The sequence below is a fragment of the Theropithecus gelada genome, chromosome 4 (assembly GCF_003255815.1).
Source record: "Theropithecus gelada isolate Dixy chromosome 4, Tgel_1.0, whole genome shotgun sequence".
In the NCBI taxonomy this organism is placed as follows: domain Eukaryota; kingdom Metazoa; phylum Chordata; class Mammalia; order Primates; family Cercopithecidae; genus Theropithecus; species Theropithecus gelada.
Genome location: NC_037671.1, coordinates 122,167,565 through 122,184,570, shown reverse-complemented (window position 1 = coordinate 122,184,570; position 17,006 = coordinate 122,167,565). Strand labels below are relative to the sequence as shown.

The window sequence follows — 17,006 nt, the reverse complement described above, 5'->3', positions numbered from 1 at the left end:
TGGCGTGAACCCGGGAGGTGGAGCTTGCAGAGAGCCGAGACTGCGCCCCTGCACTCCAGTCTGGGCGACACAGCGAGACTCCGTCTCACAAAAAAAAAAAAAAAAGAAAAAGAAAGTAGCAATCCCCCAAGTGTGAGCTGTGCTGTCACCAATTTCACTCCCCAATTTTCACAGCTCCAGCATTCTCTCATTACCAGATCCAACTGTTAGACAGGGGAAATGCTGTTGGTGTTTGTGGCACAGACTTCTAATATTTCACCACACTTGTTCCCATGTTTTCCTTGTGTGTATGTTTTTATGTCATAAACAAAATAAACCATGCTTAGGAGAGTACTATCAATCTTTCCTTCAAAACAGTAGTGCCCTCATATACTGCTAAATGGAATCACGTATTAAATAAATACGACCTCCAACTTTACCTGTGCTTCACACAAGAACTTCATTTGCCAACCAATGGTATTCAATTTAAAGTGAAGCTCTCCTTTCTTATTAAATTATGCAGGATAGGCTTCAAAGGTTGCTGTCTTACTGAGACTTGGATTTTTCTTGCATACACGCTCTTTGGATTGTTGCAAGCCTCTGGTTAATTTTCAGAATTCTAAGCAAGCTGGTTTTGACAATTTCTGTGACTGTTTTCATTGCCTTTGTGAAGGAGAAGATTTTCGATGTCCTGTTCCACCATCCCTCCCTCGTGCTTCTTTATCATGTTTACTTTTAACAAAACCTTTTCCTGCCTGTGGTTATTTCCAAATCTTAATTTTACTTAATTTTATGTGGTTAACTGTCTCTTCAATAATTACCAATATTGTCCAATCCTGAGAAAATTTAAGTGATCAGAAAACATATTTTAAAAGTTACTGTAGTCATGATAAGTAATTATTGTAATACAACGTATGAAAATAAAAACGCCTTCCAGTTGTTTGACGGACACTGCTGGGAAACAGAGGAATGGTAGTGAGGTGATATATGTGGAAGAAAGTGACTAATACCAGTAAAGAAAAGAAATTTTTAAAAATAAGGAACCAACAATTATACTTACTCATGTATACACGAGTAAGTATAATGAACTTAGTGAATTATATATTATAATTCAGTATATGATATCATTACACTTAATGAATCAGTATGATGTATACATATGCATAGCTGGCTTCTTGTGCCTGTTCTTTAGTGGCCCTTCATCACGAAGGTTCATGACAATTACAAGTTGCTGCTTTTTCCTCTTTATTTTTTATAACTATATTTACACCATATTTGTTTCTTTTTTGTTTTTTATTTTGAGACAGAGTCTCGCTCTGTCGCCCAGGCTGGACTGCAGTGGAACGATCTCAGCTCACTGCAAGCTCCACCTCCCGGGTTTACGCCATTCTCCTGCCTCAGCCTCCCGAGTAGCTGGGATTACAGGCACCCACCACCACGCCCGGCTAAGTTTTTCTATTTTTTAAGTAGAGACGGGGTTTCACCGTGTTAGCCAGGATGGTCTTGATCTCCTGACCTCATGATCCGCCTGCCTCAGCCTCCCAAAGTGCTGGGATTACAGGCGTGAGCCACTGCGCCCGGCCCCTATTTGTTTCTTTTATTCATTAATCTCAAGGGCAATAGAGACCTACCCAACCTTTTTCTCACTGAAAATTTTCCAGTATTCAAAAAAATTCAGTCAGGCAGAAAGACATTCTGATGCCAAATACTCAAGTGTCAAGACAGCTAACATCTGACTCCCCCATAAATCACTCCCCCTCTCCCCGCTGCCACCGTGCTGGGTCTAGCTTTGGCACTTTTCATCTTTCTTTCTTTCCTGACCACCCCTCCATCTCGCTGCCCAAATGCCGTTCAAAGGATTATAAAAGAACACGACAACTCAAAACAATATGTTTTAAAAGTGCAGAATAGGTGATGGCACAAATATTATCAAGAAAATCAGGTCCTTTACAGTGCACATGGCACAGTCTCATCATGGGAAGAATGAAGCATCATGAAGATGTACGGCTCAGTATTGTTTGTAATAGGGAACGAAAGCATAAATTCAAATTCCCATCTGGAGCAGACTGAAAAGATAAATCAGGGCCAAGGATGGAATTCAGCGGTGATGCTGATGGAAGCTCTGGTCCATGACAGCACAGGATGCACTTACTCATTTTCAATATTCAATATTATTCAATATACAGCAGCAGTAGCGCGAGTGCCAGGCACAGCAACATGCCCTGAACCACAGTGATACGTTGTTTAGTGGAGAAGAGCAGGGTCATAAGACACGTGTGGAGTGCTGTTCCGCCTGATCACACGCGCTAGGCCAGAGCACACAGTCACACAATGACGCTAATCTCTGAATCAAAGCCTCAATCTTAAAGAGACAAAATGAAATTTATTCCCAAACACTGGAGTTTAATACCTGATATTTACTTTATTTTATTTTTTTGAGACAGAGTCTCGTTTTGTTGCCCAGGCTGGAGTGCAATGGCGTGATCTCGACTCACTGCAACCTCCGCCTCCCGGGTTCAAGCAATTCTCCTGCCTCAGCCTCCTGAGTAGCTGGGATTATAGGCGCCCACCACCATGGCCGGCTCATTTTTGTATTTTTTAATAGAGATGGGGTTTCGCCATGTTGGCCAGGCTGGTCTTGAACTCCTGACCTCAGGTGATCCACCCGCCTTGGCCTCCAAAAGTGCTGGGATTACAGTTGTGAGCCACTGTGCCTGGCCAATACCTAATATTTTTAATCCTTTGCAAAAAATCTCCCTCTACATTTTAATAGAAGACCATTCATTTTTATATACAATTGATTTGATTTGCAATGGTTATTTTCATGTTTTCTTCTAATTAAAGTTTCTGGAAATGCTGTGGACTTTTTTCCGTAAGAATTTTCAAAATCCTGTTCTTTACTTGCTCTGCTGCTTGCTTTCTTGCTGGCACTGGTGTTCATGTTAGTGCCCCACGTAACCGTATTTGTCCACGGGTCTTCCCATACATTCCCATTTCATTCAATTAAACATGCATGAGTGCTGAGTGGCAAACACCTTCATTATAAAAGAAACTTTTCCAGATGCATTTCCCCACAATAAAGGTTTATTTCTCTCTCTCTCTCCAATAAAAGTGTATTTCCTAAGTTCTCCCTGTACTCAGTGCTGTAACCTTAAATATTAGAAGATTTCACCAAAATAAAGTCATAAAGATACAAAAATATAATGTAAGACCTGTATGCAGCAGAGGTGCCCCACCCACTCAGCAAGACTGTACCTGGGGCGTGGATGGGTTGAAGGCCACTCCAGTGACGGTGTCTGTGTGCCCAGCCAGCCGGTGAGAAAATGTGCTCGAGCCCATTTCATACACGTAAGCCTACAAGACAAGATGAGCAGGTGAGCCATGTTAACTCAGAGTGAGGAATCAGCTATATGCTATGCAGAGCAGAGGGACTGTCTATAGATTAGTGCAGTTGATCAAATACAACAGCAACAACCGAGATGCCTGACAAAACATCATCCACGCTGGGGAACTAACCTTATAAAACAGGCATCTTTTCCCCTTCTCTCTTGTAGATTTTTTACATCTTAGTGAACGTATGTCATACCTTCTATTTACTATCAAAAGCCTCCATAGTACCCTGTGAACAGTTTTAAATATATGCTCATGTTTGATGACTAATTTTAAGGAAGGAGTATAGATTCTGTAATGCAACCTTACCTTGAAGTTCCAAACTGAATGAAAAAAAAAAAAGATGCTCTATTGTATCCTCCCCCATAAACTTGAAATAGGTACATATGCTATACTGTGTTTCCTACTCATCAGCTTAGAATTTGAGCAATTCAAACACTTAGATTTTTTATAGCTGTTGATAAGTTCCTCTCCAATTGTGTGTGACACAATTCTGGATATATGTATCCAGAACCCCCATCAATAGTTTATTTTAGAGACAAAATCTGTTTATCAGATACCATTCTGATGGAATTGAGAGATGAGATAATCATTAAGTAACAAAGTGTATCAACAAATATTTTCTGAAAGCCTTCTAGTAATAAACAGCAACGTCACATTGCAGCAGAAGGAAAGTGTCAAAGGTGATTCCTTTTCCCGCAAAACCCTACTGTTTTTAAAAAAAATTAAGCGTATTGTGTATATTTGAAGTTTGCAACATGATTTTATGGGATCCACACCTACAGATATGAAGATAATAGTACTGGTAACTGTAGAGAGGTGGACTCTCATATCTATCATCTCACATCACTACTTGTATTTGTAACAAGAACAGCTAAAATCTATGTAGTTCAGGAAAATCCCTAATACTCCATGCTTTTATTAACTTGAGCACTTGTGTTGCACGTTAGATACCTGGACTTCTTCATCCTAGCAGCTGCTGTTTTGTATCCTTTGACCCGTATCTCCCCATTTCCTCCCTGTCCCTGCCTATGTCTACCCTGTTAGCCACACTTCCATCATCTATCTTGGTGTCTTTGAGCTCTTGTTAAGATACAGATTTCACACAGAAGTAAGATCCTGCAGTCTTTTTCTTTTTGTGTCTGGTTTATTTCACTTAGCATAATGTCCTCCATGTCCATCCATACTGTGGCAAATGGCAGGCTATACCATTGTGTGTACGTGTGTACAGACATATGCACACACTCCTATATCATATTTTTTATTAATTTGTGTTCATTGATGAGCTTTTAGGTTGTTTCTGTAGCTTGGCTGTTGTGACTAATGCTCAATGAACATGGGAGGGCAGATGACTTTACATGGTGTTGATTGCCTCTCCTTTGAGCATATACCGGAAGGAGGACCGCTGGGTCATATTGTAGTTCTATAGTCACTGTTTTCTATACTGTTTTCCAGATGGCTGCACCAACCTACATTCCCACCAACAGTGCACAAGGTTCCCTTTTTTCACACCCTCACCAACATTTGCTATCTCTTGTCTTTTTGATAATAGCCATCCTTACAGGTATGAGGTGCTAACTCAGTGGTTTTAATTTGCATTTCTCTTATGATTAGCAATGTGGAGCACCTTTTCATATAGATTTTTGGCCATTTTTATGTTGTCTTTGGAGAAATGTCTATCCAGGTCCTTTACTCATTTTTCAATCAGGTCATTTGTTTTTCTGCTATTGAGTTGCAAGAGTTCTTTATAAATTTTGGATATTAAACCCTTATCAGATATGTGGTTTGCAAATAATGTTTCCCAGTCCATAGGTTGCTCTTTCATTTAAGAAAAATAAAGTTGGAGGCATCACACTTGATTTAAGATTATATTACAAAGCTACAGTAACTAAAACAATATGGTCCTGCCAGAAAAACAAAAACACAGACCAATTAGAGTATAGAGCTCAGAAATAAATCTAAATGTATATGGACAACTAATTTTCAATAAGGCCATCAAGAGAACACAATGAGGAAAGGATAATCTCTTTAATAAATGGTAACCTCTTTAATAAATGGTGTTAGGAAAACAGATTTCTGCACACAAAAGAATGAAATTGGACCTTTATTTTACCATACACAAAAATCAACTCAAAATGGATGAAAGACCTAAAATCATAAAACTGCTAGAAGAGAACATAGTGGAAAAGCACCTCAATATTGACCTTGGCAATAATATTTTGAACGTCAGAAAAAAAGCTCAGGCTACAAAACAAAAGTAAATAAATGGGACTACATCAAACTAAAGAGCTTCTGCTCAGCAAATAAAATAATCACCAAAAAAGAACTATTTTAATGTAAGAATGAGTCCTTCAGATTTAGGCCTTACCAATGATTCTGTCAATGACTAAGCAGGTTTTGAAGTAAAGTCTACAAATAAATGTCTGATATACAGTTGACCCTTGAGCAACGTGGTGGCTAGGGGTGCTGGCCCTCCACACAGTCAAAAATCCACACGAAGCTTTTGACTTTCCAAAAGCTTTAGTGATAACCTACTGTTGACCAGAAGTCTTACCAATAACATAAACAATCAATTACCATATATTTTATATGCTATATGCATTAATACTTTATTCTTACAATACAGTAAGCAAAAGAAAATGATATTTAAAAAAGTATAAGGAAGAAAAAATATACTCATTATTCACTGAGTGGCATCATAGAGGTCTTCATCCTCATTGTCTTCATGTTGAGTGGGAAGGAGGAATAGCAGGGGTTGGTTTTGCTGTCTCAGCAGTGGCCGAGGCAGAAGAGGTGGAGGAGGTGGAAGGGGAGGCAGCAGAGGCAGGCTCACTTGGTGTAACTTTACAGAAATATGTCATAATTTCTGCCTGACATTTTTGCTTTCTCACATTTTCTATATGGTACCAGTCCTCCTACCATTTGCTTTCATTTCACTGCCTGTATCATAGAAGGATCCATGTCGTGAAACACATCAAAAGCACTGAGTCATCAGAACCCTTCTTCCAGATTATGTCTAATGTCAATTTGTTTCTTGGCACTGCTTCTTCCATGTCTTCTTACTCATTGTCCAGCATTGGTTTGAAGCACTCATCTCCATCAAGTGGTCTTCTCTTAATTCCTCTGGTGTGGTGTCTGTTAGCTCTTGAATTTCTCCAAGATCCATAGCTTGAAACCTTTTTTGCCATATCCACCATCTCTTTCATGATTTCCTTGATTGGCCCTGTCATAAATCCTGTGAGGTCATGCACAACTCTGGACAATTCTCTCCAGTGGGAATTGTTTCAGGGTTGATGGCCTGCATGGCTTTTCCTATAACAGTAATGGCCTCTTCAATGGTGTAATCTTTCCAGATTTTCATGATGTTCTCTCCATCAGAGTTCTCCTCCACAGCATTGACAACCCCTTCCATAGGGTTCCATGTGTAATGACCCTCTGATCTGGAGTCTGGATTAGAGAAGTTGTTTGGGGGCAAGACCACTTTGATGCCTTTGGTGTTAAACTCATTGGGTTCTGGGTGGCCAGGGGCATTGTCCAATATCAAAAGAACTTTAAAAGGCAGTCGTGGCCAAGCGCGGTGGCTCACGCCTGCAATCTGAGCACTTTGGGAGACCAAGGTGGGCGGATCATGAGGTCAGGAGATCGAGGCCATCCTTGCTAACATGGTGAAACCCCATCTCTGCTAAAAATACAAAAGTCAGCTGGGCGTGGTGGCACATGCCTATAATCACAGCTACTCGGGAGGCTGAGGCGGGAGAATTGCTTGACCCAGGAGGCAGTGGTTGCAGTGAGCCAAGACTGCACCACTACACCCCAGCCTGGCAACACAGTTAGACTCTGTTTCAGGAAAAAAAAAAAAAAAAAGGCAGTCGCTTCCTGACTTCAGGGACAAAGTAACAATGGAACCAATGCGGAAAAAGGTTCTCACTGTCCTGCTTTCTTGGTGAACAATGAAAAGATTGGCAGGTGGTGTTTTTTTCCCTTCAAGGCTCAGTTTTATGGATAAGGGCAGTCCCAATCACAAGCTCAGCTGCATTTGCACAAACCAGTAGAGTTGGCCTATCCCTTCCTGCCTTAAGTCTGGTGTTTCTTGTCTTCCTTACCAATAAATGTCCTTTGTAGCATGTTTTTCCCTAAGAATAGGCCACTTACATCTGCACTAAAAACCTGTTCAGGCAGACATCCTTTCTCCTCAAGGATTTTCTTTTCTTTTCTTTTTGTTTTTTTTTAAGATGGCATCTTGCTCTGTTGCCCAGGCTGGAGTGCAGTGGCACAATCTCAGCTCACTACAACCTCCACCTCCTGGGCTCAAGCGATTCTCCCGCCTCAGTCTCTCAAGTAGTTGGGATTACAGGTGCCCAGCACCACATCCGGCTAATTTTTGTATTTTTAGTAGAGACGGGGTTTCACCATCTTAGCCAGGCTGGTCTCGAACTCCTGACCTCAGGTGACCCGCCCACCTTGGCCTCCCAAAGTGCTGGGATTACAGGCGTGAGCCACTGTGCCCGGCCCTCACTGATTTCCTTAATGGCGTCTGGGAACTCAGCTGCTGCCTCTTGGTCAGAAGCTGCTTCTTCTGTTATTTTGATTTGGTTTTTTTTTTTTTTTTTTTTTTTTTTGAGACAGAGTTTTGCTCTTGTTGTCCAGGCTGGAGTGCGATGGCGCGATCTCGGCTCACCGCAACCTCCAACTCCCAGGTTCAAGTGATTCTCCTGCCTCAGTCTTCCCAAGTAGCTGGGATTCGAGGCATGCACCACCAAACCCGGCTAATTGTATTTTTAGTAGAGATGGGGTTTCTCCATATGGGTCAGGCTGGTCTCAAACTCCCAACTTCAGGTGATCCGCCTACCTCGGCCTCCCAAAGTGCTGCGATTACAGGCGTGAGCCACCATGCCCAGCCCTATCTTGAACTTTTTAAGCCAAACCTCTTTCTAAAATTATCAAGTCATCCTTCACCTTCCCTTTGCTTTGTCCGGTAATGACTTCACTTTTTCTTGAATCATATTAGAGTCTATAGGTATGCCTTTCTCATAGCAATCCTGCACCCACGTAAAAGCTGCATTTGCAATATGAGGTTTAAAAGGATTTAACAAAACGTGCAAGGTTTTCATGCCTGCTGGCACAGCTGCAGCCATGTCTCCACGAGTTTCCTTTTCTTTTTTTACATTATTTCTTATACTGGATTCATTTATCTTGAAATGGCAGCCGCCTGCCAGTCCACGTACATACCAAGCAATTCAGCTTTTTCTGTAAAGTCGTGGCTTTTCTTGGGAGAAAGTTCAGCATCTCTAGGGGCACTTCCTATGGGCCCCATGGTGTAATTCAAGGTTTACAGTATTGCATTAAACACAATGAAAAATACACAAGAGCCGTAAGAGACCACCTTTCACTGCAACACACAATTTACTGGAGAGACAAACAGCTCACACAGAGGCGATGAGCATCACACAGAGTTTTAAGGGATACTTGTAACTCCTGAGCTCACCGCAACAGCAACAGCAAGGCAATGAAATGAGGACAGTAGTGCTGGATGGACGACAGTTGAGCTTATGAAGTGATGATTTCATACTGCATTTCTGCACTTGTTTATATTTCTCTTGACTGAGAATGTGCATACATTCTAATAAATTTTAACTTTTTAAAAACGTGTGTAAATTTTATGATAGTCAAGGATAAAACAAACTAATATCTACATACATTTTATGCATTCATGACATATCTTTTTAATTTTTTTAGACTTTTAGGCTATGTGGTTCATCTATGAGTTTTTTCAAAGTGTTGAAAATCTCCAAAAATGTTAATGTATTTGTTGAAAAAAAAATCATGTATAAGTGGACCCATGCATTTCAAACCTATGTTGTTCAAGAGTCAGCTGAATTTTGAAGGAAAGTGGAGAAATAAAATGTCTACATTTTATTTTCTTCTGCCACAAGCACATCTTTATTTGAAAAGTATTCCTGTGCAGTTGCTGCTGTAAGGGGTGGCATGGGGCCTGGGAATGTGCACTCCTAACAGGTTCCCAGGTCAGGCTGATGCTGCTGGTCCAGGGCACCCCACTTTGGGAACCACTGGGTGAGGATAACCCTAACATTTACACAGTGTGTCACTGTTTACAAAACACAACTGGTACATAAACCATTTACAAAAATGGACCAAGGCGCATCCCTATTTTATCGCAATCTCCATTTTTTATGGAGGAAACCACGACAGGCAGAGAGCACTTTACCAGGACAGCCACGGAGCCTCAGTGCTGAGATTCCAAACTGAGTTTTCTAAGCTTTTGCTGTTTATTTCACTGGGCTGCCAAAGACAACTCCCATTCACACATGGCTCAGGGCATCCTCAAATTCCCTCTAATCTCACAGGTGTTTCCAAAACCATCTTTGCTTATTTTGCTATTTTTCATTCAGGACTGATTTAATATCAAAGGGTTTCTGAATTTCTTCAGAACTCCTGTCTGCTGTTTAGATTAAACAAATAAGGGAAATTATAATGACTGAATCTCTTTTCCATCCATTATTTCCAACGATAAAATACAGAGGTTAACAGCAGCAAATACTTACTGGACACAGACTTTTTGTCAGGCACTCTGATAAGAATTTTATATAAATTTTCTCGTGTAACCCTCTCGGCAGCACTATGAAGAAAACACTTTTATTGTCCCAGATCCATAGACAAGGAAGCCAGGCTGAGGGCAGGCAGCCTTCCAAGGCCACTCACCTCTTGAAAAGTGCTTCCTGAGATCAGCTGGCTTCCATTTGCATGAAACCTCAAAACACACATGGAATGACATGATATAGTGGCAAGAGGCGAGGTAAAATTTATCCAGGAAAGGTCTTTTGTTTCCTCAGTGAGAATGGAATTAAATGAAACATCCATCTTTTGGTCCAGGGAATCTTGGGGTACATGAATTTTCTGATCATGACAACTTTACACGTGACACAGCAACTGGAAGCCCAAATATCAGAAATATTTTAGTAGGTTTCTTATGCTGTGATCCTACACAGTGTCAATAAATACAGAAGGACAATAAGCCATAGAGTGATGGTAATGAACAGCTCTGCAAATGATTCAATGTAACCACAATCCATGTGTGAAAGAAACATTTTAATTAGAGGTACTCACTGGAGTCATGAAGCACTTCAGCCACCACAGAGAAACGAGCTGAGGCTAAGACATATTCAGAAAACAAACAGAGCTGGAAATAAAACCTGTGTAGGTAGATCTCATGCCAGAACCAAATCAAGAAGTCCTGAGAGAAGGAGCAAGAAAAAAGGAAGCAATATTTTTCAGGCAAAAGATGAGGATGTGGCATAAATCTGTGGGTGCTGGAATAATGCTTGACTGCTCAAAAATGTTTTTACAAAAATTGGTAAGGGACTGAATGTACTACTGAAGAAGCGAAGTGTTTTGGAAGCAGGACTACACCGATTCATTACAACTATTTTGCAATTCTGCTGAGCCACGTCTGCGAGGATGAAGTTTCTTTCATTCTTCCTTTCACAGAGTTCCTAACATGTGACCTTCGTTTCCCTTTACCCAAATTAACCCCACACAAGAAAGGGGACGAAGAATTACAAACAGAAGTGAGTTCTGCACTCCTGAAACTTGACAATGGTAGCGACATTTTCCACAGGGGAATCAACTGTCATATTATGCTCACTTATTTTGCTTTTGAAAATAATTCCAGAAATGACATTTTCCGAGTATTCTGCACATTTCTTCAGATACTGAATTTTTAGTTTACAAAAAAGTAAACTATTCTCAGAAGACCTAAAATGGTCAAGATTTAAAACAAAGTCACACCAAGACAGAAGCCTTGCCTCCTTAACAGCAAGAAGCAAAGGCTCTGTTGGAGAATTCCTGATGGTGGCATGCAGGACCACCTGGCCGCCCGCCACACAAGCCATGGGAGGCGAATGGTATCATCTCATCAGGCTGCAAGGCTGACGCACAATCTCCAACTCTTGTCAACCTCCATCAAGGTCTGGCAAAATAAATATGACACACACAGTAATAAACCCCACCCTTTTCTCTGGCACGTCCTCTTCCAGAGACATAGCAGAACAGGGCACGGGTGTGATATCGCCCACTGGTCTAACCAGTGGACACTGGTAAATACCTAAGGCAGCAGTCACTTTTTAAGGCCTTGGGATAATATGTGATTCCATGTCCACGCTCCATTTTCCTTATCCACTCCTCTGTGACGGACACTTAGGGCGCCTCCACACTGTGGATATCGTGAAGAGTGCTGCAATGGCCATGGAAGCGCAGGTATCTCTTCCATATACTGATTTCAATTCTTTTGGACAAATACCCGAGGTTGCTGGATCATGTGGTTTCTACTTTTCGCTTTTTGAGGAAACAACACACGTTTTCCGCAGTGGCTGCCTCATTTTGCATTCCCACCGACTGTGTAGGAGCTCCCCTTTCTCCACATCCTCATCGTCACTTGTCTTTCTGATATTCTAACAGGTGTGAGATGGTATCTCATTATGGTTTTGACTTGCATTTCCCTGATGATTGGTGATGTGAGCCCGTTTTTCCTGTACACATTGACCATCTGTATGTGTTCTTAAGCGAAATGTCTATTATTCAAGCTTCCTTTGGGCCATGATCTTCATCTGATAATTTCACCTACTGATGACATTTGCCTCAGTCAATTACTGCATCTGAGATTGAAGAGAGTGATTTTCTAATCCTGCCATTCATCCATTCCACTTGTCTGCAATCCACTAAGAAATAACTTTCCTTTACCAAGTAGGCTATTTGGTTTACTTAAAATACAATCCGAACAGGAAAGGCAGACAAATAGTTTAAGTATTTTCCTTTATAAGGCACCCTTCTGAGTAAGGGACAGGTGCCCTAGTTACCTCCAAATGGGGACCAATGACATTTTGTTTTATGTTTTTGTTTTTAGCTATAGCTTTTTGGGGGGAGTATTATCAAAAATGATAAGGGTTTAGATATACAATGTTTGAAGTCAATCGCAGTCATTACTCTTTGGATGCTCAGCTAGCCCTCCGCTGGCCAACAGAATACGGCACTGGTGTGGTGCTGCCCACGGGTCTAACCAGCAGACAGTGGTACATGCCTAAGGCAGCAGTAGCCTTAAGGCCTTGGGAATTGGCTGTTGCCTGTGGCCTTGTTATATGACTCCATTGCCCTTTCCTTTTCTCTTTGGCATAAGATGTCCCTGGCTCATCTTGTAAGTCTTCTGCCACAGACCTGGAACCAGCTCTCCACCCAGGGAGTTCTGGCTTCTATTAGTGGGGAACGGCATTTAGAGGCTGCAAAGAGGGTACTAAGGATGATGGCTGGAATGTCACTGCTTCCAAGCACCTTCCGCGGCGGGAGCTAAGAAATACTGGTATTCGTGCCCCAGTTCCACATGGTTTTAATTTGAAAGGCTTTCCAACATAAGTTAATGGCTGACAGGGTAAGTTCTCCCCATCATATTGTTCTTTTTTTTCAGGGTATTCTGACCGTTGTTAGTTGTTTATTCTCCTAAGTAACTTTACAATCAAACGGTACAGCTACAGAAAAACTACTGGAATTTTGTTGTTGTTGGGGCAGTGTTAAATTTACAAATTACCTACAGAGAACTGCCTTCTTTATGAAACTAAATCTTCCTATCCAAGAACAAGTTACGATTTTGCATTTGTCCAAGTCTATACTTCTGGGGGAAAAACAAAATGTTCTTAGCGCAGGTTTCGCAGAAATCTTGTTAATACCTGAATGGTTTATCCTTTTTGAGGCTATTCTCATGAGTTCTCCTCTTCCACTATAACTTTTCAGAGGTTATTTTTTTTGCACCTATAAAGACCATTGCATTCCATATATTAATTTAAATACTACTAATCTTTCACTGAATTATTTTATTGTTCATATGGGCCACTAATTCTCTTGGGTTTTCCAGATATGTAATCTTGTTACCTATGAGTAAACATAATTTTCACCGTTCTTTTCAGTGCTAATAGCTGTTAAGTTGTCCTGTCCAATTTCATAGGGAAATATCTCCAATACCCTGTAAAATAGTTGTGGAATTAATGAACATTCTGGCTCTGTTCCCAACCATAGAATACCTCTAAAGTTTTCTCAGTAAGATGTCAGCTTTTGGGCTGAGATAAGCATTTTATCATTTGAAAGAGGCATTCATGAATTCCTCTTTTACCAGGTGTTTTAGCAGAAATGAATCTAGAATTTTATTGAAGCAGCTTTCTGCATCCAGGAACATGGTTGTAAGAGTCCTCTTTTTATACTAGTTAATATTATGAGGGAATTATTAGTGGATTTATTGACAGTAAATCATCCTTGCATTCTATGCATAACCCGCTTGGACATGATAAATTATTGTTAATGCCCTAATTCTGTGTTCCTATTTAAGCTTTTCAATTAATATTCATAAATGAAATATAACTCCTTTCTGAAATTTCATCCAGTTTTCTATCAGTTATGGTTACTTCAAAAAGCAGTCTGATGTCCTCCTTCTTTCTCTATGCTTTAAAACAGTTAAGTATCTTTGGGACTATTTGATGTTTAAGAGGTTGGTAAAATCCCCTGAGAAAGCATATGGGCCTGGTACTATTTCACAAGGAGCTCTTAGAAAATGTTCTCAATTTCTTCTAAGAAAAGTGGCCTGTTAAATTTGTTTCTACTTTGGGGGCCAGTTTGATAAAAATTTCTGTGACTCAACCATCTGTATAGAGGCTTTCATATTAATTTGCACAAATTATGAGAAGCAGTCTCATGATTTTCAAAATCCTTCTGCTCCATGCTTTTGCCTACTCATTGCTTATTAATTATAGACTAAGCTTTCTCTATTAAAAAAAAAAATTGCACTGATTAAGTTATTTTGTTGCTTGCGTTTTTAAAAAACTAGTGTTTTGGCCAGGCATGGTGGCTCATGCCTGTAATCCCTGCATTTTAGGAGGCCGAGGCAGGTGGATCACTTGAGGTCAGGAGTTTGAGACCAGCCTGGCCAACGTGGTGAAACCCCATCTCTACTAAAAACACAAAAACTTAGCTGGGCGTGGTGGCAGGCACCTGTAATCCCAGCTACTGGGGAGGCTGAGGCAAGAGAATCTCTTGACCCCAGGAGGCGGAGGTTGCAGTGAGCTGAGATCGTGCCACTGAACTCCAACCTGGGTGACAGAGCAACACTGTCTCAAAAAGCAAACAAACCAACAACAACAAAAAAAACACAACTAGTGTTTTAATTTATTTATTAGTTCTACTGATTTTCTGTTTTCTAACTTCTCACCTGCTTTTCTCTCTATCAATTTATTTCTTCTGATTTACTTTGCTGTTCCTTGTCTGGCTTTTTAGTTAGATATTCATTTACTTTTTCCCTTTTAAAATGTATGATATGGGTATTTGGTGCTATAAATTTCCCTTCAAAAACTGGTTTATGGGTATTCCAGAGACACTGATATGTCATGTTAGAAACAGCATTATTTTCAAGAAATTCTACAATTTCATATTTTGTTTTATACCTTTAAACCAAGAGTTGCTTAACAGACGGAATTTTAATATTTAGATGGAAGAAACTTTTTGGTTTTTAAATTTGTACTTTGATTGCATTATAGTGAGAAAATGTTGATTTTGTGTTATTTTTTTAATTTATTGAGCTTTTTTCTGTATTCATTTATGGTCATTGTTCATAGATATTTGATGTGCACTTGAAAATAAGATGCCTTCCTTTTTGGCAGACAAACATTACTATGAATATCTATAAAATGATGTATTATCAATTATGATATAGAAGTTTCCTACAACCTTATAATTTCTGTGCACTTGATCTGCCAAGGACCGAGACAGATGCATTAGTCTCCATTATTAATGTGTGGCTACTTATTAACTGGTTCTTATCATTTCCACCTTGTGAAATTTGTTTATTTTCTTCAAAATTAGATACTAACATGTATTTTCATTGTGAATTTTGGCCTTTGGCATTATAAGTATCTTTGCCTCATAATTTTTTGGTTGAATTGTGTTTTGTGTGATATTAAAATCATATAATCTGCTTTATTTTTATTTTCACTTGTCTGGTATACATTAAACATCTCTTTTCTTTATCCTTCCTGGATCATTTTGGCTTAAGGCATCTCCTATATTCAGCATGGACTCAGACTTTTTTCCTCATCTGTAAAATCCAAGCTGAAATTTTTTTCTTTTTTTCCTTAAACATTGATATGAGTCAGGCATGGTGGATCAGGCCTGTAATCCCAGCACTTTGGGAGGCTGAGGCTGGAGGCCTGAAGCCAATTGTTTGAGAGCAGCCTGGACCACACAGTGAAACCTCATCTCTAAAAAACTAATGAGCCAGGCCGGGTGGCATGTGCCTGTAGTTCCAGCTACGTGGGAGGCTGGGGCAAGAGGATGGATTGAGCCCAGAAGTTCAAGCTCATAGTGGGCCATGATCATGCCACTGCACTTCAGCCTGGGCTAACAGAGCAAGACTCAAAAATAAATGAAAACAACAACAACAAAGACATCAATATGACTGACATTTCCATCTCAGTTTCATCCTAGTATTGTATTTTTAATTCTATGTAATGTATGGCACTTCATGGTCTATTTTATTTATCCTATCTAGATATTTTTTTGGGCACTTAAAAACGGCAGAATTCTTGTTCCAGCAGTTATATTTTATTAAAAGCTTTATACAAAACTCTTGGTCCACTCCTCTCTAAGACAATGCATGTTAGTTCACTACTATGCCCAACAGTGAGGCTGTCTAGCAACCATTTTTCCATCTCTCTTCCTCTACATTCAATTTTAGTCATAATTATCTTAATTTTATACTCTTAAATTACATTTAAGAGCTTACAATTCTATTGTCAGCTTCAACTGATCTCTTCTTACTCAATTAACATCTACAAGAGAATCAAGAGATGTATTCTACTTTCTAGTTATATTCTCACATCTCCCAGTTTTGTACTATTAAACTGTAACAGATAGAACATTTACAAAGTATTCTGTCGTACCTTCATTCCCACCTTTTGATCTTCCATAGTTAAACACATTCACTGCTCACCTTGAAGCTTTTGCTGAAACTTCTTCAATCCTACCTTGGTTTTATAAAGCTTTATTTTTCAATATAACTCAAGGGAACACCATTCAGTTCTGGCATATTCATAACTGTGTGTCTGGTTTTATACTCAAAAAAATGTAGCTGGATATTAAAACTCTTGACTCAGATTATCTTTCTGAGTATGTTAAATATGTTCTTCCCAATGTTTTTTTAACAAAAAAAAAAATGATGATTTACAAAAGTCCAATCCAAGCTGATACTGTTTCCCTTATAAGCATTTGAACATTTTACATGGATCCACAAAGGTGTTTTGTAGTCAAATGGACTTATTAAGCAGTATTTCTATGCAAACTAGTCTGGGTCAATTTTCCCAGGTATTCTTGCAATATCTAGATTTAACTAAACTTTTTTAATTTTAGAAAATATATTTTTGAATTATAATATTAATTATTTGTTCTGTTTAACTGACTTTTAAAAAAAATGTCCAGGGACTCCATTTATATGTAGGTTGAATCTCCTTTGCTAAACTTCTATATTTATCTTTTCACCTTGAATTTCTTTTATCATTTTCTTTATTTACTTCTCTCATTTGTATCCTTTT

General features: G+C 39.6%; 1 protein-coding gene across 1 annotated transcript in view; it reads right to left on the bottom strand.

The window, feature by feature from the left end:
* Nucleotides 1–17,006, bottom strand: part of WDR27 (WD repeat domain 27) — a 243,624-nt gene that overhangs the window by 121,862 nt on the left and 104,756 nt on the right. Inside the window, exon 22 of the mRNA XM_025384452.1 lies at nucleotides 3,235–3,333. Within this exon, the coding sequence (XP_025240237.1) occupies nucleotides 3,235–3,333 (99 nt within the window). The remainder of the gene's footprint in view (nucleotides 1–3,234; nucleotides 3,334–17,006) is intronic.